Source organism: Chiloscyllium plagiosum, chromosome 4 (assembly GCF_004010195.1).
Source record: "Chiloscyllium plagiosum isolate BGI_BamShark_2017 chromosome 4, ASM401019v2, whole genome shotgun sequence".
Classification (NCBI taxonomy): Eukaryota; Metazoa; Chordata; class Chondrichthyes; order Orectolobiformes; family Hemiscylliidae; genus Chiloscyllium; species Chiloscyllium plagiosum.
The window spans coordinates 99163547-99188942 of NC_057713.1; the positions used below are offsets into that span (position 1 = coordinate 99163547).

Here is a 25396-nt window from a genome sequence, read left to right on the forward strand (position 1 = left end):
CTTTTCAGTACTGTTGCTTCATGCAAATGCTCAAGTATTTCATTTCTGAATGAACTTTGTTTCTTAATACCCACTGGTCTGTACATCAGTTAATCACATCTTGAGCATTCTTTGCAAATGTCAAAGTCCAAAAGAATTAATCTTTCTTCATGGTCCAGCATTCTGCACCATAAGTAACAGTAGGAAATACCAATGTGTCCAAAAATTAGTTAGTGCAGTCATTGCTTGTGATATGGCTTCTACTTCAACTCTATTTTCCATATGCCCTGAAGATCAAAAAAACTCTATATTCCAGCATTTATTATATTCAACCACATTCTCAGGTAGTTTTCCAAAGATGTGACTCAAAAAAAACAAGAAATTTTTCATCTCAGTCCTAAGTGATCAGACCTTTAACCTGAGACTACCTGTGTTCTAGATTTCCCAGTCGAGAGAAATTACCTTGGTACACCCTGTTAAGCTTCTTCAGAATCCTGTATATTTCAATGGGATAACTTTCTTTTTTAAACTGCACTGCCTTGTGATCATTTAGGATTTAATTGATGTAAATTAGGATCTAGCTATAACACACTTATGGACCCCATCATCCCATTCCTTCCCACCCCCCCCCCCCCATTTCTGATGAAATAAAACTAATACAGTACTCTGCAGCCAAAATCACGACTTCATATTTGCCAACATTCACACAACTTGCACTTGCATAGCACCTTAAGGTAGTATAACAACAGTGACCCACAGAAAAAGACATCAAGAGATTTGATTAAAATCTTGGCAAAGAGAGCAGGTTTTAACAAATCTCTTAAATGAGAGGCAGAGAATTGTGGGTCTTAGGAGCCAAAAAGCTGAAAGCCAGCCACAATAGTGGATTAGCTAAAACTGAGTGTGCCCAAGGTATCTCAATTAAATGTACACAGATTTCTTGGAAGTTGTAGGGTGGAAGGATGGGACCATGCCATGCCATTTACAAACAAGTGAGAGTATTTTAAGATGGATAGTTTGCCAGATAAGGAGACAGTTTAGGTCAGCAACACCAGTTGATGAATAAACTGGATTTGATATGAGCTCAAGTTTATGGGAGATGGCCAGGAGAACATCTGGAATTGAAGTCTAGAAATAACATATGGATGGGTACTTAGGTAGCAGATGAGCTGAGCTAGGGGTGGAGTTTGAGATTGCAGAGGTGAAAGTATTGGATCTTAATGATGAGGATTGTGTGGTTGGGAGATCACAGGGTTAGGGATTCATTTTATCTGTACAGTAATTAAGTGTAAGACAACACTTCCAAGATCAGATCTACTGTTTTAGAAATTCTGTGCCCTGGCTGTGAGAGCTGCAAGTTCTAGATCTACTGTTCTCAATATTCCTCTCAAACTTGGGAACTTTGGATACTGGTGCAAACAGGAGGAAAGGAAAGATTGAAACAAAAAGTCATAATCCAAATTAGCCTCATTCATCAATATGGTAAGGTGTGACATTAAAAATGAGGTTTATAAGATTAATAAGAGGTCTTATGGCACAGTAGATAGCACCTCTGTCTCAGTCAGAAACTCTAGGTTCAAGTTCCACTTCAAGACTGATGGCCAAGGAAAGTGTGTTTGACACTCACCTGTTTGGCCATATCAATCTTCAGACCCTTCCAAAACATGCATCGACAGGCACTAAGTGGTGGAAATACGTGGGCAGCCGTATGATGATAAAAAAATTTTGAGCCTCAACCACAGTCATCTTAATTTCAGCTTACAACGTGCAATTAAAAATGCTGGTTTCCACAGCAAGTCAAATTGGTTGGTTCAGTTAGCCAGGGGCTGAATTTCCATTTTGGTGGAGCTGGTCACTTTGAGGTTTGAAATTTTTAAAATATATATTTTAATTCACATTACAATTCAGCTCTCTGTGGGCAACTTGGGACTTCCCTAAACTTGGTTATTAGCTACAGTTCCAAAACATGCAGACTCCCAGTTTCATACACTTCACATTGCTCCAAGCTGAGATTGTGGGGACTATCATGGATCCAGTCTCCTTTCCCCATTCTCCTAAGTTACCATTTCCAGTCCCAAGGCACACACAAGTCACCATCCTGTAACACTGTATAGAAATGGGAGATACACAGGTGCATCCCTTGTAACTCTCCTATGTGTCCTTCAAGGAGTCTTTGACAGCACTTCACCATTTGTTGGCTGGACACACTGGGCTCCTTATACAGTCTCTTGAGTCCAAATTGTTCTATACAATCTCTGATCAGTGTCTTCTGTTTCAGTTCCAATCTAGTCGGATAAAGATAAAAATCCATTAATTTCTGGAGTGAAACAGTGGATTTGCTGGAGAAGTAATAGAGAGTTTACATTTAATTAGCTGTCAAGTTCAAGGGACGAAGAGATAACACTGAGTTGTGATGTAGAAGAGCTGGTGTTAGACTGGGGTGTACAAAGTTAAAAATCACACAACACCAGGTTATAGTCCAACAGGTTTATTTGGAAGCACTAGCTGTCAACTACCTGATGAAGGAGCAGCGCTTGGAAAGCTAGTGCTTCCAAACAAACCTGTTGGACTATAACCTGGTGTTGTGTGATTTTTAACTGAGTTGTTGGTCATCAATCTGTTGTTGCACACTAATGGCTTTTCATCCTCAGCCTTGCTGTTATTTTGAAGAGTTTGCTGGTTTTATGCATTATTTACCAATTAAACTCACCACAGATTTAGGGCTGATAAGTATCAGTGTAACTATGTATCTATGTAACTTTTGGTGGGCAGAAAAAGAGCAAATTCAATTTAATGAAGTGTGACTTGGTACATTTAGGAAGATTTAACAAGGCAAAATAATACACAATTAATCAGAAAATACTGAAAGGTGAAAAAGACCTCTGACTGTAGGTCTATAAATTACTGAAGATAGCAGGACTGATCAATAAGTAGGTTCGAAATCTTGCTCTTTATTAGCCAAAGTAGAGGTGATGCTAGAATTGTATAAATCTTTAGTTAGGCCACAAGGACAATTTGCAATTTTGATCACCTCATTATAGAAAGGATGTAATTGCCCTAGAGAGGGTGCAGATGAGATTTACATAACGGAAAATTGTAGCTGTAAACAAGATTTTGATAGGTAGGGTTGTTCTCCTAGCAGAAGAGTAGGCTTGGAGGAGAGCTGATTGAGACAAACAAATTGTGAGGGTCCTGGATAGAGCGGCTCAACAGGGCTATTTACCTCTGAATTCAAAATGATTGGTAGAAAGATTACAGGTGAGAACAATGAGGCAGAAATCCTCAATTCATATAAAAGGTGTCTGGATATGCAGCTCAATTGCAGAAACCTGAAGGCTGTAGCCTGATTGCAGCAAAGTGAGATCAGGTTGTGTAGCTAGATTCTCAGCTGGTGCAGCCACATGATCCAAGTGGCTGTTTCTGTGCCCCACCTTTTCTTGAGTAACAATGTAATAATTAATGCAATGTAAATACATTGCTCTGGTTCAGAACAAGAAGAATTTAAACAATAATATAGAAGAAAAGATGCGCAGATGCTGGAAACCTGAAATAAAATAAAAAAAAATACTGGATATACTTTGTGAATGAGGGGGCAGTGAACAATTTAAATTGTTTAGGTTCAAACTTTCAGATGAAGTAATGCCAGTGATTTTGCAAGTATAAACAGTTTTAGTTTTACTTTTAACTTTATTTTTTCCTTTGTCTCAATTCACCCTTTCTCCTCCTTCCCTTTATTTCTGGATCTGATTTCACTGTAATTCACCTAATTTCCTTTTTTTTGTCTGTTTCTTTCAGTCCTTAAATCCTCATGTTTAGAGTTCCCAGATGCCCCTACACTATTATCAAAAGTTTATAAAGAAAGACTTAATTAATGGGGTCTCATTAAGATTTGCCCTATCATCAGAATCTTTCCTTATTAAACTAAAGAAGTATGACTAATAATGGTTTTATTACACCATGATTTTACCATCTCCTTGCTGTAGCCAGTAAATATCTAAATCACATCTGCATTAACTGTTGATGTTAATGAGCGATTAGGCATCTTGGAATTCAGAAATACTGACACTCCAATCCCTTTGAGTTGATCCAGTCAATGGTTCTTTATGCACATTGGGAAACTGAAGTGATTTTATTTTAACAATTCTTTAATGAATTACCCATATATGCAAAAACCATATATGAAAGTGTGTGAATGTCTGATCCTCTTCAAGAGTGCGACTTCAATTGTCACCCTCTCATCTATAACATGTGCTCAGTTAGAATCTGTTACTTACTCTTCCTCTTTTCTCAAGTAGGTCCTGGCTCTTTGTGAATGAGCCTGAATAAACCGTTGTAAGGTAGTGGGGTCACATGTTACAGGTATGCTCAGTTGACCTGCTTGAAGGAGGCTAGGATCAGAAGAGTCACTGAAATAAAAGAACAGCATCCTGTTAACATGAGCAGTGTTGAAATGATGGAGTAGCAAGTTGTTAAAAGTCTTTACATTTCCTTCCATAAACGGAGGACATCCCAAAATGCTTCTCACTCAAATTATCCATTTCTCCTCAAGTACAGCCACCAATTGCCGGCAAGAAACCTGTGATGTTGATTGAGAGACAAATATTGGCCACACCGAAAAGAACTCTCCTGTTCAATGAGGTGGGATCTATGACCAACTCCCACCTCTCCCTTTCCTCCCTCTCCCCTCCCCTTAAATGTTCAACTGACTGACTTCCATTGAATTTATGAAAAGGTCTTTGGATAGAAATAAAGGTTAGTACCATGGTTAATTTTTCGCTGGATTGTGAATCAAACCTGGGACTTTCCATCTAGGGGATAAACACTATGTTGGTCCTGGCAATTACAAATTGAGTCATTTGGAGTAGTCAAATGCAAAAACAATGAGAATTACCAGTTTTCCTGCCAGATGTTTCTCCCAGCACCAGTCAAGACATTGATTGCATAAACTTATCTGGAGTTAAACAGAACTCGAGTAACAGTGATTCAAGAAAGCAGCTCATCAGTGCCTTCTCAAGGTCAGCTCGGGATAGGCAAGATTCTGGCTTAGCCAGTGACACCCACATCCCATGAGTGAATGAAGAAAATTGCTCAGGAAATGATTGAATGATGCATATGACTGGCCATATCATCAAATCCCACCCACCTTACCATCCTTTCCTCAATTGGAGAGGTGAGTACAAACACAAAGGTGGCCATCAAAACAGCTGCCTACACATGCACAAATGGGCCCAGTCACATCAGTTACTGGTGGCAGATGTCCCTAAGCCAGAACAAATCTCAGCACGAATAGCCAGCATCACTATGTTTCGAGGATAATAATGTCACACTTGCTGCACTTAAGTGTGGTTTCACTTGCAACTTTAGCAATTACTCACTTTTGTAGAATTATTTGCAGTCCTTTTAGACTTCGTGGGTGAAACAGAGGTTGAATAACTATCAAATTCTGATAGAAGGTCTTTAACATTCTGTAATAATCTTCGAGCATAACTGTTGGTTGCAGATCCTCATCATAAATTAATTCAACGTCTCCCAGAAGGTAGCTGGTCCTCTCTTTCAACACAGAAAGATGGCTGTGAAGATCACAGTAGATGGGCAACCTCTCCAACAGCTTCAAGTAATAACAAATTAAATATTTACTGAACCAATACTTGATCATTCACAAATTTAAACATTTTACAGATGCCTTTGTTACCTTCAGACTGGACTCGTCCAAAACGTTTTCTGCCCAGCTTCCCACCTTTCACTCTCTGCCAAATCTACATTATACAAAACTGTGTCAGTTTGTCCCAGTTATCCATCACCCACTGTACTCTGCATTGCCAGACTGGGAGCCAGTGTATCTTGCTCCCAGTCTGGCAATGCAATGATGTTAAAAATTATATTCCCCCTCTTCCACCCTACAAGCCCCCTGCGCCCCCCCCCCCCCCAAGATCTTGGTGCTCCTCCAATTTGGAATTCCTGAGCATCCCTTATTTCTTTCAATCCCATACTTAAGGCTGTACCCTCAGCTGCCTGGCCCCTAAATTGAGGGATTTCCTCCCTAAACTTTGACCAGATAGAACAAAGTAAATATTTCTGAAAATAAGAAACATGAAATGCACACATTTTGCTATAATGTTGTCTTTACTGTTGGTTTCACTTACTTTTGCCCAGTGATGATGGACATCCACAGTTCCCAACATAATCTGCCCTGCAGCATTAATCCCGGAGTTATCAGCAAAGATTAAAGTACGTCCTGTAAAGGAAACAGGCACAGCCATGGAGGGGGATGAAAGATTTGCATCAAGATTCACAGCGTAGAAGATACATCACACAGTTCCACTTTAAATTAGTCACAGCCTTATCTGGAATAAATAAAAGCAAAGCACTGCAGATGCTTGAGATCTGAAATAAAAACAAAGTGCTGGAGAAACTCAGCAGTTCAGGCAGCATCTATGGAGACAGAAACAGAGCTAACATTTTGAGTCAGATGACTTCTTCAAACCAAAAGCAGCTGGAAAATGGTGGTGTTATGCTGTTGATGAAGGGGAAAGAGTGAGTAAGTGAAACGGATGGTGAGAGTGGCCAGTATGAAATTGATAATGGTAGGAGGGGAAGGATAAAAGTGCAGAATAGGTTTTAATAGAAGATGTTACTTGCAGAAAATAAGTCAGCTCTATTATGAGCAAACCAGACACTGGGGGAAGAGAAGGTGTAATCACAATGGAGGAAATTGTTCATGATCTTAAGTTGTTGAACTCAATGTTTACTCCTAAAGATGGTAAAGTGCCTCAGTATACAATGTGGGGCTGTTCTTCCAGCAAGTGTTGAGTTTGGTTTGAGCATTAGAGCAGATCTGGGAATGTTAGCATGAGAGCAAAATGGTGTATTAAAATGGCAAGCATCAGGAAGGCTGAAGTCTTTCCTACAGATAGAACTGTGGTGTTCCATTGAGCAGTCACCCAGCATGCGTTTGGTCTTGCCAATTTATAGGAGAGCACATTGTGACACAAAATACAGCACAGTAGGCTGAACAATGTACAGGTAAATTGCTGCATCACCTGGAATGCATGTTTGGAACCTTGGAGAGTGAGAGGGAGATGAAAGAGTAAGTAACACACCTGTGCTTACAAGGGAAGGTGTCATGGAAGTACTGTGGAGGGAATGATCCTTGCAAAATGCTGACAGTGGAGGAGAGGTGAAGATGTGCTTGGTAGTGGCATTCTACTGGAGGTGGCAGAAACGGTGTTGGAAGATGGAAAATCCTCAGTTGAAGAAGATGGTGACGTCGAAAGCATTCCTGTGGAGGAAAGGTGGCATTATTGGAAATGATGTGACAGAGTTGAAGAAACTGGAGAATGGAATAGAATCCTTACGTGAAGTGGGGTACTGTATGAGGACATGTATTCAAGATAACTGTAAGTATGTAATGTTGTGTCGCCATAGTCTTGCCAGACTATAGGGGCTGCTCTCACTGGTGGTGATTTAACCTGAGGGCTGTCAAACCTCAGGCAAGGGAAGAAGTTGAGAAGGAGAGTCCTTCGTGGTAATCTCAAACCAGTGATGGGAATTGAACCCATGCTATTGACATCACACTGTTCTGTAATCCAACAATCCAGCCAACTGAGCTAAACTGATTCCCAGGTATGAAATGGATATTAGGGGAATAGCCTATCTTCAGAAATAGAAACAGAGAAGTCAAAGAAGGGAAAGGAGACTCAGATGCACTTGGGGTAGGTGATAGAAGGATTCTATTAGAAGATCCCTTACAAGAAGTTTATAAGGGTATTGGGTGGATTTAATTGAAAAACTTGGAGCAGAGGGAGGGTAGAATTTGGAATAAACAGAAATCACAAATGAAATATTAGCCTGCTTATCTTGTATCTGAACATGCTGGCATAACCATTTTCAAGTTTTGATTTCACATTCCAATGCTTGCAAGTATTTATGAAAAGACAGACCTTTGATATTGTGCAAATCTGGAGAATTCTGCTGGATGAAACGAGTGAGGCTGTGTAATTGGCTACATCGATGAGCTACTCCCCAACTTCTCTGCCACCTAGACCAAGAGCAAAATTAAAATTATATTGCTGGAGATGGAACCAAATGTACTAATGAGCAGTGAGGAATATTCCTAAACATGGTAGAAAGCAATGTGAAAAATAAAACTTTAATATTCTTCTATATTCCAGAACACACTGGATTCCAGGACAGTTCCAGCAGATTGGAAAACTGCTAATGTGACCCCCTGTTTAAGAAGGAAGGGAGACAGAAATTAGGAAAACTATAGGCTAGTTAGCTTAACGATGGGAAAATGCTAGAGACCATTATTGAGGAAGAAAAAGCAGGACATTTAGAAAAGCTTAACACAGCAAAACAGACTCAGTATAGTTTCATGAAAGAGAAATCACATTTGACTAATTTAGAATCATAGATTCATACAAATGTACAGCACGGAAACAGACCCTTAAGTCCGACTCATCCATGCTGACTGGATATCCTAACCTAATCTAGTTCCATTTGACAGCACTTGGTCCATATACCTCTAAACTCCTCCTATTCATATACCTATCCAGCTGCTTCTTAAATGCTGTAATTGTACCAGCATCCACCACTTCCTCCGGCAGCTCATTCCATACATGTACCACCCTCTGCATGAATAAGCTGCCCCTTAGGTCTCTTTTATATCTTTCCCCTCTCACCCTAAACCTATGCCCTCTAGTTCTGGACTCCCCCACCCCAGGGAAAAGACCTTGTCTATTTATCCTATCAATGCCCCTCATGATTTTATAAACCTCAATAAGGTCACCCCTCAGCCTCTGACGCTCCAGGGAAAACAGCCCCAGCCTATTCAACCTCTCCCTATAGCTCAAATCCTCCAACCCTGACAACATCCTTGTAAATCTTTTCTGAACCCTTTCAAATTCTTTGAGGATATAACAAGCAGAGATGATAAAGAGACTGGTAAATGCAGTGTATTTGGATTTTGAGAAGCATTCAATAAGGATCCACTTATGGGGCTGCATGGTGGCTCAGTGGTTAGCCTCACAGCACCGGAGACCCGGGTTCAATTCCCACCTTGGGCAACTGTCTGTGTGGAGTTTGCACATTCTCCCCGTGTCTGCATGGGTTTCCTCCAGGTGCTCCGGTTTCCTCCCACAGTCCAAAGATGTGCAGGTTAGGTGAATTGGCCATGCTAAATTGCCCGTAGTGTTAGGTGCATTAGTCAGGGGTAAATATAAGGTAGGGGAATGGGTCTGGGTGGGTTACTGTTCGGAGGGTCGGTGTGGACTTGTTGGGCCGAAGGGCCTGTTTCCACACTGTAGGGAATCTAATCTAATCTAATCTAAAAGGTTATTGCACAAGATAGGAGCTCACAATTTTGGGGATAATGTTGAGGATTAGTTAACACACAGAAAACAGAAAGTTAGAATTAACAGGTAGTTTTCAGATTGGACAGATGTAACTATTAGAGTGCCACAAAGATCAGTCCTAGGACCTCAATTATCTAACATTTATATTAATAACCTGGGAGGAAGAGGCAGAGTAAAAATGTATCCGAATTTGCTAATGATACAAAAATAGATGGAGGGCATTTTGTGATGACAACATAAAGGATTTGTAAGGAGCTACAAATAGGCTAAATGAATGGGGAAAACCCTTGGTAGATGGAATTTAATTTAGGAAAGTAGGAGGTCATAAAAGAGCAGTACAGAGGAATTGAGGTGTTCTTGTGCAAGAAATACAAAAGCATGTAGTTACAGTAAATAATTCAGAACACAATGGAATTTTGGCCTTTATTGTGAGAGAGGTGAAGTTTAAAAGCAAGATGTTGGCGAGGCTGCACCTGGAGTACAGTTTTGGCCATTGTACTTAAAAAAGGATCAAATCATATTAGGGCTCTGATGACTAAAAGCATGGTCAGAGGTAGGTTATAAGGAGGGGGGGTTGAAGGAGGAAAGTAAAGTATAATGCAGAGAGGTTTAGGGAAGGGATTTCAAAGCTCAATGTCAATGGTGTGCAGTTGAAAGGTATAAGTTAGTGGTGGAGTACACCCAAGAGGCCAGAATTGGATATCTTGGGAAAGTTGTGGAATTGGAGGACAGCAAAAATAGGGAGGGGTGAGGCATGGAAAGATCTGAGTACAAGGGTCAGAAATTTCAAATTAAGATGTTGCCAGATTGGCATCCAATGTAAGTTGGAGGGCCATGGCAGGATGTGGGGGGTGCATGTTTGCATGCGTGCAGGGGTGGGTGAGTGCTCCCAAGTTTTTATACGAGCAGTACTTTTGAATAAATCCAATTTCTGAAAGGTGAGTTCGACTGGCGAGGATCAGAATAACTGAGTTTGGCTATAACAAGATCACAGTTGAGGGTTTCAGCAGTGGCAGAGATGGCATTGTTACAGAGGTGCAAGTTGGTGGTTTTGGAGTTGGAGATGCAAAGAGGTTGGAAGTTCAGTTTGAAGTCATCTGATTCTGCCTTAGCCCTCGCAAGTACCATTAATCCCAACCTGTTTAAGAGGTGCAATGAAAAGCAGTTGTAGAGTGGGTGTAATCATCTCTGAGCTACAAGACAGCTCAATACCTTTTTAGATTTAAAGAGATTCATTTAAAACTCTATATACATTTCCCTTTCTGGCATATTTCACTTCCTTTTAGAAGTAATACCTGATATCAGTTATCTCCAGTTGCAGACACAGTTCCGTTTTTAAACGCTCGAGCTCATCTCGCAGTGGAATACTGACAGTTAACTTCTTGGAAGCAGAAGCTCTGTTTTTATGCAACCACAACCTACAAAATTAACAATATCATCAGTTTGTCAGCATTACTCTCTCGATAACATCCATGGTTTCCTCAAAATGATTCCAAAACTAAAATCCATGGGGTGGAGAAACCTTGGTCTAGTAACACTTACGTAGCAAAATTTAGGATTGTCTATGACTCCCGCACCATCAATTTCAGAAAACTAACTGACCTCTTAACTGGCACCACTACGCCTGTACAAATCATTTCACAATACTACCACGTCTAAATAGACTCAATACAACCTGACATCGTCCTCATTTATAAAATACAGAAACCTGCGAAAGCTTGCTTAATTTACCTTTTGCATAATCAAGTCCATGGAATAGCCTAAAATGGACAAGTTTTAAGTACGATTGTGAGAATCTTATTGCTGTAAGGGTAGTAGAAACAGATTCAACACTTTACAAAGAGAACTGGATGAATTCTTGATAAAGAAAAATGGACAGACTCTGGGAATGAGGGGGAATGAGAGGGAAGAATGGGACTAATTAGATTGCTGTTGCGAAGAGCTAACTCAGGCATTGTGGATCGGATGACCTCTTATTGCATTGAGATTTCTAAAAGATTTATTTTGCAAACCTAATCCCTTAGTTTACAAGAACGGAGTGGTTAACAAATTGCCTTTCATGATTTCAGGATATCCCAAAATACTTCATGCTCCTACTCTTGAAATGTAGAAACGCTAGTCAACTTGCTCATAGTAAGATCCCACGAATAGCAATTTAATAAGGACTGGATAACCTGATTATTTGATGCTGATTGAGGTTTAATACCTCATTCAAACGATTTGCATCCGTAACACTGGTTTTGCAACTGGAAATCTTCTTTCAGTGGAATTCCATAGCATATCAGAAATATGCTTTTTCTGATATATGATTTAGACTTAAATATAAAGGTGATCAAAAGATAATTTGATAGTGTCATTGATAGTGTGGAAGGAAGCTTTTAAACTGTAGCATTTCAATGGACTGTCAAGTGGTTAAAACAAAGTGGCAAGTAGAATTCAATCTTGAGGCATTCAAGGTAATGAATTTGTGGATGATGGTATACATGGTAAATGGTAAAACATTGAGAAGTGTAGAGGAATAGAGAGACCTCGGAGTGTATTTCTACAGATCCCTGAAGGTAACAGAACAGGCACATAGGATAGTAGACATAGGGGATAGTTTTCTTTACAAGTCAGTGCAGAAAATATAACAGCAGGGAATTCATACAGGAACAGATAAAGCATTGGTTAGACCAAAGCTGGAATACTGTGTACGATACTGATCACCTCATTCTAGGAAGGATGTGATCATACCAGAGAGGCAGAGGAGATTTACAATTTCACTGGAAAAAATTAGCCATGTGGGAAGATTAGTTAAGGCTTGTTTTTAAAATGGAGGATGCTGTGGCAGATCAGTTGGTGTGTTTAAAATTATGAAGGGCCTTGTTGGAGTAGATAGAAAGGACCGATTTCACTTATCAGTGATATAAATAACTAGGGGGCAAAGATTTCAAGTGATTGGCAGAAGGATTAAAGGGGAGTTGAGGATTTTTTACTCAGAGGATAGTGCACATCTACAGTCACTGGCTATAAAAGTATAGCATAGGCAGAAACCCTCATCTGAATTATAAACTATGCATTATATATGTAAAGGACAATTATAAATTATAAAGGGTAAACATACACATCTGAAGTACCACAATGTCAACAGCTACAAACATCAGCCTGAGAAGTTGATTAGGTCTTTTAGGACCAGCACAGGCACAGTCTTCTTCAGTGCTGTACATTTTTACGATTCTATAAATGGTGCATTCCCTCAGTACTGTTCCTCTGATAGTGTTGTACTTCTACAGTATTGCCCCTCTGACAATGCAGCACTTCCATTGTACTGCCCCTTTGATAATATTGTACTGTGACAGTACTGGCCCTCTGACAGTGCAGTTTTCCCTTTATAATGCCCCTCTGACAGTACATACCATCCTCAGCACTGTGGTCTGACATGGTCCCTCTGACACTGCAGTGCTCCCTCAGTACTGACCTACAGACATTGCAGTGCTCCCTCAATACTGACCTACAGACACTGCAGTGCTCCCTCAGTACTGACCTACAGACATTGCAGTGCTCCCTCAATACTGACCTACAGACACTGCAGTGTTCCCTCAGTCCTGACCTACAGACACTGCAGTGTTCCCTCAGTCCTGACCCGAGTGAAGATTTGAACTCATGGCCATCTTAGTCGTGCTAAGCACTAAGCCACAGCTGACATTTGAATGATTAGCCAAATATTAATGATACAATTATCTGGAACTGGGATAGACCAGAGCAACTATTACAGCAATTAACACAACCTTAACTGAGGTAGGCAGTAACAGTTCTTGTACCCAAGTGCAGGTTCCATATGGACAGTGCAATCCAACTCTTCCTCTGGGTCTCTGTAGCCAGTGACAGTGTAGTAGGTCTTATCCCACCGGATAGGTCTGCCAAATGGAATGGTCGCAGTCTGCTGAGGCAGGCCCTTGTCAATCTGTGTATCTTGCACATGATCCGTGGATAAACTGCAGGATTTCAAGATCGTTACTACCACACTCAGGAGGTCCTTATTCTGTAGCGTGAAAGTAACTGGTCGAAACCCTGAAACAAATAGTTTTGTTTTAACATTAACTAAATTTGTAGACATAAAGTGAATGTAATTAAACATAGAAAATAAGAACAGGAGAAAGCCATTTGGCCCTTCGAGCCTGATCCACCATTCAATACGATCATGACTCATCATCCTGTTCAGTACCTGTTATAGCTTTTGCTCCAGATCCACTGACCCATGTAGGCTGAAGAACTATAACTCCTTCTTAAAAACATTCAATGTTTTGCCCTCAACAGTGTCCTGTACCACTAGACATGCTCACCACTTTGAGTGAAGACATTTCTCCCTATCTCAGTCCTAAATAGCATAACCCGCATCCTTAAACTGTGACTCCTGGATCTCAGTTCTCAGGAACACCCTTCCTGCATTTACCCTGTCTAGTCTTGTTAGAATTTTATAGGATTCCATGAATTCCCCTCTCATTCTGAACTTCAGTGAATATAGTCCCAACTCTCTTCATATGGTCAGTCATGTCATCCCAGAATCAGTCTGGCAAATTGCATTACATTTTCTCTGTAGCCAGAACAGTCTTCTTCAGAGAAGGAAGCCAAAACTGCACACAACATTCCAGGTGTGGTCTTACCATGGCCCTGTACAATTGCAGCAAGACATCCCTGCTCCTGAACTCAAATCCTCTTGCTATGAAGGCAGACATATCATTTGCCTTCTTCACCGCCAGCTAGACCTACACGCTTAGATTCAATGACTGGCACAACAGACAAATTACTGGACGTAAAGCACAGGCAGAGGTTATTCAGCCTACCATCATCAGAAATACTTCTCTGTCCCACATTCTTTTCCCAAAGCTCTGTAACTTTTCTTTCCATTCAAACGTTTATCCAATTTCCTTTTGAAAGTTGCTATTGTATCTGCTTCCACTGCCTGTTGCGGCAGTGTCTACCAGACTTCACTACTGACATGCAAAGAGAAGTGCGACATTCTTACAGTTTGCAATTTCTAAAATGGTTTCAAATTAACATACCCAAGAATGGTAGAATAAGGCTTACAACCACCTGCATTTATGTATGTGGAGTCTTTGACATTGCAGAGTGTCAAAAATGCATAAGAGTCTTATCAAACAAAATTTGACACTGAGACACATGACCTGGGGCGGTATGGTAGCTCAGTGGTTAGCATTGCTGCCTCACAGCGCCAGGGACCCAGATTCGATCCATTCTTGGCGACTATGTGGAGTTTGCACATTCTCCCCGAGTCTGCGTGGGTTTCCTCCGGGTACTCTGGTTTCCTCCCACAAAACGTGCAGGTCAGGTGGACTGGCCGTGGGAAATGCAGGGTTATGGGTACAGGTAGGATGCTCTTTGGAGAGTCAGAGTGGACTTTATGGATCAAGTGGTCTGTTTCCATACTGTAGGGAATCTATGAAATATTAGGACAGGTGTGAGTGTCTGAAAAGAGAGCAGAGTGGAAAGGAAAGGAAATCCAGTACTTGGGACCTTGGCAACTAACAGCACAGCCGCCATTAGCGGGAGTGGGGTGAAATAAAAGTAGAGCTGTAGAAGAGGTCAGAACTAAAGAAGTACAGTTATCTCACAGGGTTGAAGTGCTGGAGAAAATTACAGAATTGGGATGGGCGAGACCATGGAGAGATTTGAAAGCAATGATGAAAATATTAAAATGGAAGCTTTGCTGGACCAGGAGCTAATATACGTCCATGAGGACACTATTCCTGCAAAACACTTCTCACCCTGTCACTGTGCCAACTCAGGAAAGCATTTGCAAATCACTGCACTATTGTTATTGCTCCACCATGAGCCTGTTGAACATTTATAATCCCTGCATCAGAAGAATGTTAATTGGTGGATAAATATTGGCCAGGATATTGGGGAGACCTCATTTGCACCTATCCAAAATAATGCCTTGGAACCTTATACGTAAAGCTGAATAGAGAAATGAGGTTGTGGTTTAACATTTTATTGAAAGACACCATTGGACAGTGTAGCCCTCCCTAAGTACTGTGCTTGGAATGTCTACCTAAATTTCTATGCTCAAGCCCTAGAGTTGGACTTGAATCCAGAACATTGTGACTCAGAGATGATGGTGCTAGTCACTAAAATCATAAGCTTGGATTCAATTCAGTTCGATTCCAGCCCTCGTCGGTTTGGATTTTGCACATTCTCCCCATATCTGCATGACTTTTTCTGGGTGCTCCAGTTTCCTCCCATAGTTCAAAGATGGGCAAGTTAGGTGGACTGGCTTTGTTGAATTGCGCGTAGTGTCCAGGGATGTGCAGACTAGGTGGGTTAGCCATGGGAAATGCTGGGTCACAAAGATAGGGTAGAGGGGTGGTTCTGGGTGGGATGCTCTTTGGAGGCCTGGTCCAGGCTGAATGGCCTGTCTCCACATTGTAGGAATTCTATGATTCATGGCCTTATTTACTGTACTTTGTTAAACAAGTAAGGCTTGGCTCCAAGGACACTGGGACTGCACAACTGCATAATTAAAGGAATGGTCTGAACATCAATACTCTGCAGAGAATATCTGCCTTAAATCCTGAATGAAACCAGTTAAGTCAGAACAAGAGTAAGAATAGTTCGTAGAGCTCCCAATAAAACATTGCCCCCACCTGAAGTATTTACATGGTGCTGGGGTGCATTTGGATCACTACTTGTGTCTCTGATGTAGAATGTGAGCTTTGTAGGTTGAAGGGTTTTACGCCCTGGTCTCTGCATGCACTCCAAGTAGCTATTCAACTGCTTCAGGGAATTTTCATTCACTTCCTGCAAAAGCAAAACAACACAGAGACTTTCTTCCAGCTGAAAGTAAGGTGCATCGGATTCTTAGAATAATACAGCACAGAATTGGGTCCATCGAGTCTGCATCAGTTCATTCAGTCTGAGTTAAAGGATTCTTTCAGTGGGGCAGTGGCCATTGGTACAGATACTTAAGTTTTTCCAAACATTGGTATATACTACTGTAGTTTTTAACCATATCTTTACCTAACCAAATCTGGGCTGAAGCATTTAAGGAATGAAACCTCTTACCTCCAAATGGAATAATGACCATCAGTACCAATCTTTCTTTACACTCAAATATCTTAGAGTGACAGAATATCATGGATTGACTCTGACAATTGTGTTGCACATTGAACATAAGGACAGGAGGAAGCCATTCAGCCTCTTGATTCTGCTCTATCATTCAACGAGGTCATAGCTGATCTGTGCCCTAATTGTATTTACCCACCTGGTCCCACACTACTTAAAAAGATTGGCTAATAAAATCTATCAATCACCAAATCAAAAATTAACAATTGACTGAACATTAATTGCCGTATTTAGAATAGAGCTCCAAACTGCTACCACTCTTTGTGCGTAGGACTGTTTCCTAATTTCACTCCTGAAAAATCTGGCTCCAATTTAGACTTGGTTCACCGTCAAGCACAGAAATTGGGTGCTCATCTCAAAAATCTGTTTGCAACATGGAACCAATTCTATGTTGCCATACATTTATGTAGCAGTAGTGTCAGTACAAATGAGATGGATTATAACTGGCAGTGCAATAAGAACAATTTAAGAGCACACATAATTAGTAACAGACCAGTGTAAAGACATTCAGAATGCCTCAAAAAGGCAGAGATGGAACCTGCCTGTGTAGCTTAAAGAAACATTTGAAACAAGGACACTCCACCTGGAACAGCGACAGCATTTGACACATTGTGCCTGTGTCAGCTCTCTGGAAAAGTTATCAATTGCTTCTATGCTGCCCCTGTTCTTTCCTCTTCAATTATTTATCGAATTCTCATTTGAAGGTCACAATTGAATTTGCTTTCACCGTTCCCTCAAACAACACATTCCAGAACAATTAGCAATTATCTATGTCCTCTGGAAACAGAACTTTCCATCAATGAGCCACTTGCTTACATCTCTTCGATCAAAGCCCTTTGTGATTTTGAATATCCCTCAACTTTCTGTGCTGTAACTAGAACAATGTTTATTCATTATCACTAGATATCTCAAATCCTTCATCCCTGATACCATTATGTAAAGAAAGATCTGAATTTCTACGCTACCTTTCACATTCTCAAGTGATCCAATACTGCCATACAAGTAATTTGGAAATCTCGCCGTTGTAATATTGGAAATATGACAGCTAATTAGCACACATCAACTTCGCACAGATAGCAATGGGAGAATGATAAGAGATAATGATCAGATAACCTATTTTACTGATAATAGTTGATGTATAAATATTGAGTAAGACACTCGGGAGAGCTCTCCTCTCTTCTCTGAAGTGGTACCAAAGCGTCTTTCACATCTACCTTACAGGGTAGACACAACTTTAAATCTGAAAAAGATAATCATCCAAAAGATAAACACTTTGTCAGTGTAGCACGTCTTCAGTACTTCACTGGGCATGTAAACATAGATAGTGCTCCAGCCTTTGCAGGAGGACTTGATCTCACAACTGCCTGGGATGAGAGTGCTACCCACTAAACCACAGCTGATACCAGATCTTGGTAAAGCTCTGCACCTTCTCCAAGGCGATCATCAGTTCTCAAACTCAGAAACCTCACAGAGACCATCAGTACCTACCCTCTCTCTTGGATACTGGCCAAAGAAATCTGGGTGGACAGCAAAGTAGAATGGTCTCAGGGCATTCACAGCTTCAGCCACTGATAAGGTGCTCATTCGACAAATCTGATGATTGGCTATTCCTGCACAGAATCTGGGATAGAAAATTAAGTGATTTGGTGAGTAACAGGGAGTAGGTTTCTATTGCATTACAGCATGTTTGCTCAGCTGAGCCTGCATAGCAGGAAAGTTTGTAGAAAAAGAAATTCAACAATGAAAATGGTAGCTCGGGTTAAATGCAAGTTATCTGAGGAAGGAGGAATTGACACCAAATTGCACAAAGGTCTAGAAATACATGAACAGATGAAAAGGGAATAAGTAGAAAGAATGACTGATAGGGTGAGATGAATTAGGGAGGAAAGAGTCTCACTGGCTTGGGCTTGTTGGGCCAAATGACTGATACCTGCTGTGCAAACATTGATAGATTTAAGATTCTTTCTAAAATATCTCCCAAGGATGGACAATCAACTGAGGGATTCTAGGCCAGGCCTCAAAATCAACTGGAAACAATTCAACAGGGTATCCAAATCTAAAAGGACAGTCATATAGCAAACTACATTAGGTGGGTGTATTTATAGGACTATTGACCAAAAGACAAAACATACTATATTGCCTTTGTACAAACTTTTGATTAATCCAGTTTCAGTCTCCTCACAAATTAAATGATACTGAGTCCTTGGAACAGGTGGAGAGGGGGGAATATGTCAATTTCCCTGCATAAAAGATTCTTACTTACGACAGTATGGAAGGGTTGAGACTTTACAGGAATGAAAACTTAATGAGTGATCAGTTTGAGGTTTAGAATAGAATGAAGGGAATTGATAATGCTCCAGCTGAGAGTTTGGGTCAGGATGTGAAGGGGTCACAACTTCATGTTGTATAAAGCCACACATAGGTCTACTGTTAGGAAGTGGATCTGTCCTTACAAAGTAGTGAAGTGCTATCTCACACAATGGACAATGAATCACTGAATTTCTCCACGAGAGGCTGGAGCTGTTTTTGTGACTGGGGCAGATGTTAGCTTGCTCAAGAGGAAACTACTGCATAGAATGTTCAGGACAACAGTGCTGCCTAAGGCAGTTTTGATCACCTACATAGCTTGAAGAAGAATTTTCCAAGTTTTCTTCTTTGCCAAATTGGTGCAAGCTCATTTCATGTACTTTTTAGATGCAATGTGTCACAGATTGTGGGGGATGATTTAGATATTGCAGAGCACCCGTCTTTAACTGTTCAGGTGTCATGACTATGTTGCATATTCATGTATTGTATGTTCATATATGATCCAAAACGGTAAGAGATAGTGAGCAGGACATAGTTGATGATTTTGTACTTAGAGAGATAGTGGTCCATCACAAGGTCAAGTGTCATAGAAGGAAAAAGTATGTTTTCTTCATGACACAGACTGGACTTTCAGACTCCTGTAGGTTTGCAATGCTGAGGTCCACTGAAATAGCAGTTTGGGCTAAGACAGAGTTCAATTCTCATCCCCTCTTTTGTTGAGGGTTCAATTCAACACTCATTCCAGACGCATCACTCAGAACCTGATGATGATAAAGTGTTTGTCATCCTCCTTTCACACAAACTGGATCAACTTTAAAGCTGGTAAAAGGAGCACAGAGCAAGTGGGTGGGTGGGGGGTAACACAAGGTGAGGGGCTGTCGAGAGGGGGGTGGGGAGGAGAAGGTGGTGGGGGAGGGGATGAGGAATCGGTGACATTGAGGTCAGGGTGTCAGGTCAGGACCATTGACCCCTGACCCGAGGCCCTGCTCACCTGCCCAGAAATCGGAGCATCCGCGCGGATCATCGGGGCCGCAGGCCTCGGCCGAGCTCCCTGCAAGTCCCAGCTCCAGGCGGTCACCAGGACAACGGGGGCACACTCGTGTAATCCATCCCAGAGAGGAGCAATCACTCCCGGATAGACCGATCATTAGGAAGGAGCAATCACTCCCGGATAGACCGATCATCAGGAAGGAGCAATCACTCCCGGATAGACCGATCACTAGGCAGGAGCAATCAATCCCGGATAGACCGATAATTAGGAAGGAGCAATCACTCCCGGATAGACCGATCACTAGGCAGGAGCAATCACTCCCGGATAGACCGATCACTAGGCAGGAGCAATCATGGATAGACCGATCACTAGGAAGGAGCAATCACTCCCGGATAGACCGATCACTAGGCAGAAGCAATTACTCCCGGATAGCCCGATCACTACGAAGGAGCAATCACCAGGGCGGAGTAATCACTCCAGATAGACCGATCACCAGGGCGGAGTAATCACTCCCGATAGACCGATCACCAGGGAAGAGCAATGATTCCAGATAAACCGATCGTCAGGGATGGGCAATCCATTCCGAAGGATATCATGTTCATTCCTTTCTAATTGTCCAACGTAAAGTCTTGATTTAGATTCAAGTCCGAGCATCTTAACCACCGTCTCAGCCCGGGATATGCTGGGTCAAAGGGATCCTTTGACCTGCTCATGTGCTCAAGCTGAGGCCCAACTCATTTCTTCTGCAAATTCACGATAAACTCAATTCCCTTGAGCTCCTTACCCTTGTTAATAAAACATGCAATACTGTGTACTGTCCTCTGTATCAAGTCTATGACTAATAGCAATCCTGACCCCTTTAACGATTTATATATTGTATGGATCCAGACCTCTCTGCACTGCAGCCCATTTAGAGTTGTGCCATTTAGCAGTCTCTCCATGTTCTTCATACTAAAAGGTTAACACTTCACATTTCTCTGCATTGAACTTACTCTGCCGGCTGGAGAGTATGTTGCTGGAAAAGCACAGCAGATCATGCATGTGAGAAATGGCTCTCTTCAATAATTTCAGTCTGAGTCAAATTCCAAAGCAGGTATCTATTAAAACATTCTTATAAGAATGGATGACAAGTAGGCACCCCGAGTTATACAGTTCAGCTGAGTCTCTCGGTACTCCTCTTTTAGCTTATTGGCTTAGCATGCAAAGCGTTAAACCTTTCATAAGCTACTCACTTCACTCCTCCTCTGTTTACTTCTCCCACAACTCTAAGCCTGTCGCCCCTTACCCTTGTTTGTTTCTTGCCTTATTTGGCCTTACACGTGACAAAGTGCAGGTGTTAGCTTGGCTGTTTTACCACATAGCTTGCATCCCTTTTTGCTGCAAACTGTGTACATGCTTGGTAAAAACAATGACTGCAGATGCTGGAAACCAGATTCTGGATTAGTGGTGCTGGAAGAGCACAGCAGTTCAGGCAGCATCCAATGCTCCTTGGATGCTGCCTGAACTGCTGTGCTCTTCCAGCACCACTAATCCAGAATCTGTGTACATGCTCGCTAGCTCAACACTTCTCCCCCACACTGAGCCTTATGACCTGTTTGTGGTTTTGTGTACGTGTTTGCTAACGCAACATTTCGTCCCCTATGGTCCACACTGAGCCTTATGACCTCTGATTGTGGTTTCTGCAGCACTGAGCCTTATATTTACACAAAATTTATTTTTTTACAAGCCTCTTGCAGAAGGAACACTTACATTTTTCACAAGCATATTCTCCACAGGCAGCATTCGAGGAGCAGGGAGAATTGACCTTTCGGGTCGGAGCCCTTAAATTTACCAGCTGTCTGGCCAGTTGACTATGTTATTAATGTTATTATGGTCCAGCACATTAATAGCACAAGTTATTCAAATCACAGAATAGAATCACAGGCTTGATAGACAAATTAGTTGTGTCTTTTTCTCACATTCAGTCACTGAACACAAGAGACTGTTAAATTTACTAAATTTACTACTAACATAGTTATAAAAGAAAACAAACTGTAGACAAGCCAAGAACTGTTTAAGTGATCTCATTAAATATCAAATGTTTAATCATTTCACCCCCAGCAATACATATACAGACTCTCAAACCTCAATGAAGAGTCGCCCCATCTTCACACTAAAATTCTTGCTCAGCTGGCATAGCTGTAATTAGTTTCATTCCAGCAAATTTGAGCATTCACAAACCTACTTTCTTTAGTTGATATGTCTCAATAAACAAGCTAACTCAGCTCACTTATTACTTAACATGGGTTCCCTAAATTCATGTCTTCAACAGCCTTGTCGGGTATCTTCCTCTGATAACTCCACAGCATTCTGCTTCCAGAACTTGTAGGGACTTGTCAGGCCTGACTGCTCAAAGTTTAAGAACAACAGCTGTGCTGTTGTGTGACTCTTCTTTCCATAAACCAACCTGCTTTTGGTCACGTTGTCTGGGTTGAAAAAACACCTTAGTAATTATCTTCCAAGGTGGCAGGCAGCTGGTCATTTAGTTGAAACAAGATGACTTCTTGTAAATGTTATTCTGAACTCAATATTCAAAATAACTTCAATCTTTTAAAAAAAGTCTCACCTTCACATAACTAAAAACTAAAATCCATTTTTTCTTCACTTCAAAGAAAAAGTTCAAATAATTATATGAAGGTTCACAAAATACAATGTCCTTTCAAAGCTCTACACTATGCTCAAAGTTCACAAAGCTTGAAATTTTCATAATCACATGCAAACTTTGAAATTGTACCCTATTAAGGTCTTAAACATTAAGATAAACAAAAAAAAAGTAAGGATCCCAACACTTACCTTAGGGAGCTCCAATACAAACTTTCCTTTCATCCCCTAAAACATCCACAAACTGCTATTCTTTTAGCTGTCATTCAGCCAAATTCATAAAGCTGACCCTTTAATTCCATAAACTATAACTTTACAAGTTGTTAAAAGCACTGTATAAATCCAGTTTCTTTCTCTTCATTGTCTCCACCTTCACTGGATCAACTTGGTTTCTTTGACAGCATCCTGCAAATCTGCTGCCTCTACCACCGATGAGAATGGCAGACAGATTGAAGCACACCATCCCGACTTCGAACTATATCACTGTTCTTTTGTTGCCGAGTCAAAGTCCCGGATCTCTCTCCCTAACAGCACTGTTGGTTTAGCAATATCACACTGACTGCAGCAGTTCACTGCGGTACCTTATCACCAATCTTCTCAAGATTAATTAGGGATTGGCAATAAATGCTGACCTAATCAGCAACACGCACACCCTTGTACGAGAAAATGAGTGAACATAAACACAGCAGGAAATGAATTGAAAACAGTACTTTATTTTTCTAAAGTAACACCATTTAGTACATTCCAAAGTTTGAACCTTTACTATGAACCATAGACAAAATGGAAATAAGCCCACAATGCATTTATTACATTACCTCATTGCAGTTCTTTTACTCAACAGTATAGTTAAAAGTTGGAATTTGTGTAAGACTACATATACACTAAAACCGTTAGCCTACTCTTTGCCAGTAACATATTTGTTTTAAATCCAAGGCCAAATTTCAAACTGTAGAATATCCAGCAGTTAAGTTCAATTACATTACTCCTTTATCCAATTACCTTATTCTACAATTTCCACTCTTCCACAATTCTTTTTACTTTGTTTATTTAAATATAAATGTGTTCACTTGTGCGAACACCAATATACTAATTATAAATACATGTAACAAAGGAATGTTTGTAACAATTAAATTGTAAACTTTAATTTTGCAAAACATCAGTACTATCCTTTTAAAAACTATCGAGTGATCTGAACTACAGAATGCAGCTTGAAACAACACAACTGAGTATAGATTACAGTGCATCTTGGAAAATCAATTTCAACACAATTCTTGAAGGAAGACCCTGTGCATACTTTACACTGCATTCTTACCAGGACGATAACGTAATCAGCAGCTTTTGTTTCTCTATTTCCTATAGAAGGCAGCTGAGGAATGAGCTTTTCCTTGAAAAGTTCCAATTGATTTTACAAAATGGGTCTGGAATGGTCTACACTCAGATTTTATTCTATAAATAAAATCTCATTTCTAATCACAAGATTATTTTTAATAAGTAACTCCCAACAGCGCCAAATGTCTTCGATCAGGAGCTTTGGGTTAGAACTGGACATGAAAACAGAAGTACAAATAATTCACAAGAAAAAGATATAAGCTACAATAACATAAGAACATGGCACCATTAGTAACTTAATGTTTTCTCTTGGAAAAATCACAATATTCTTATACACAAAAAGCAAAATTGTCTTATTAATCTGAATTCCAGTAACAACAACTGAGATATTATCTTTGCATGCGTAGCAATCAGAGGGGTGGGGAGGGGGCAGCTTCTATTTGGAAGTACAAATTTTGTAACATTTTGCTAATGAAAATTATTCTTTTTCTTCACTAAATTTGGTCAATCATTGTTCTAACAGAAAAGTCTAAGGCCACCTTTAATAATAATTGCCTGGTTTAAAATTTTAAACAAAACATGGCAGTTAACTGTCAATCTGCATTAACAGGTACATTCTCCATGACAACACCTCAACCAGAGTCCAGGTACCAACTAATCAACTTTCTCCTTTCATGCATTACAAATGCTTTTCCCCTTGAATTGGTATTCTTGAAAATTGACCTGATGAGTGCAAGAGATACGTTTTGATAAAATGTGTCTAGTTCAGAAATAACAAGAATTCGTTACATAAAATTGTGACCACTTTGAGGACTTAGGGTATCACACAGAATACTGAAATTCCCTCAATAATTGTCTCTGTTTCTCTTATTAGTCATCAGATGCCTCAAGTTTTTAATCTTCCACTTTCAGTTGCCCTGACAGCTATTGCTGTTAATTGTGTACTTGAAGGTTCGGATTCTGCATGACAACTGTTTTGTCAATCAACTTCCCAGTGTCTTTGTTCAGCACATTGCATGTTAACTGTCTGTTACGTTTTTACACTTTGATTTCCCACCCCCCCCCCCCCCAACCAAAAAGTGGAAGAATGCAGCAATCTGGAACTGGCTTGAGTGAAGGAGAAATAGAAATACAGGAAGTGGGAAAATCTCATTGCAATGGTGATCATCAGATTCTCTTATTGTCCTGCCATGTTGTAACTGATTATGTACTTCTTTTTAAATGTACTTGTCCTAATTTGATGAGACTGGGGATACATCACTGCAAGCACATGCATGGGTGTGGCAACGTTGAGTTGAGTTTTCAGCCATGAGCTGGCCAAGGAAATATGAATGTGGATTCAGGCTTGATCGAGAAGGGAACTATCCCAGATCATTACCACAAATTAAACAGCATTAAAGCCTCATTACTTTATTGCAGACACTAGTTAAATAAATAGATGCAAATATAGTACTTCAGAGTACCCGTAGGCCATCCACAAGCAAATATCACAATCTTACAATTGACAAAATTTTATGTTCAAATACAGCTATAAGCAGCATGATGCCAAATCCCAGGAGCATTCCAGAATTCTGTAGAAGGAAGTAAGCCCCATGACTGTAGTCATGATCACCAGCGTCACTGTGAAGCATTTCTGGAACCTGTATGAATAAATTGGAAGCTAGCTGAAGTGATT

General features: G+C 40.6%; 2 protein-coding genes across 10 annotated transcripts in view; both read right to left on the bottom strand.

The window, feature by feature from the left end:
* Positions 1-283: 283 nt before the first annotated feature.
* tcaim (T cell activation inhibitor, mitochondrial) lies at positions 284-22910 on the bottom strand. 9 transcript variants are annotated; one of them, XM_043688725.1, is made up of 10 exons: positions 22585-22910; positions 17943-18075; positions 15977-16130; positions 13100-13382; positions 10628-10750; positions 7920-8017; positions 6123-6214; positions 5355-5587; positions 4254-4385; positions 284-2264 (listed from the first exon to the last, which is right to left on the bottom strand). In XM_043688725.1, the coding sequence occupies exons 2-10, from the start codon at positions 18036-18038 to the stop codon at positions 2039-2041; spliced, it is 1437 nt and encodes a 478-aa protein (XP_043544660.1). In that variant the 5' UTR covers positions 18039-18075; positions 22585-22910; the 3' UTR covers positions 284-2038. The 9 variants fall into 9 exon arrangements, with proteins under 9 accessions (XP_043544660.1, XP_043544658.1, XP_043544659.1 ...); XM_043688723.1 differs by lacking the exon at positions 22585-22910 and adding an exon at positions 19753-19972; XM_043688724.1 differs by lacking the exon at positions 22585-22910 and adding an exon at positions 19753-19970 and having other exon boundaries at positions 13133-13382.
* Positions 22911-23085: 175 nt separating this feature from the next.
* LOC122549248 (zinc transporter ZIP6-like) overlaps positions 23086-25396 on the bottom strand; it is a 29074-nt gene continuing 26763 nt past the window's right edge. Inside the window, exon 9 of the mRNA XM_043688738.1 lies at positions 23086-25361. Within this exon, the coding sequence (XP_043544673.1) occupies positions 25209-25361 (153 nt within the window). The 3' untranslated portion in view covers positions 23086-25208. The remainder of the gene's footprint in view (positions 25362-25396) is intronic.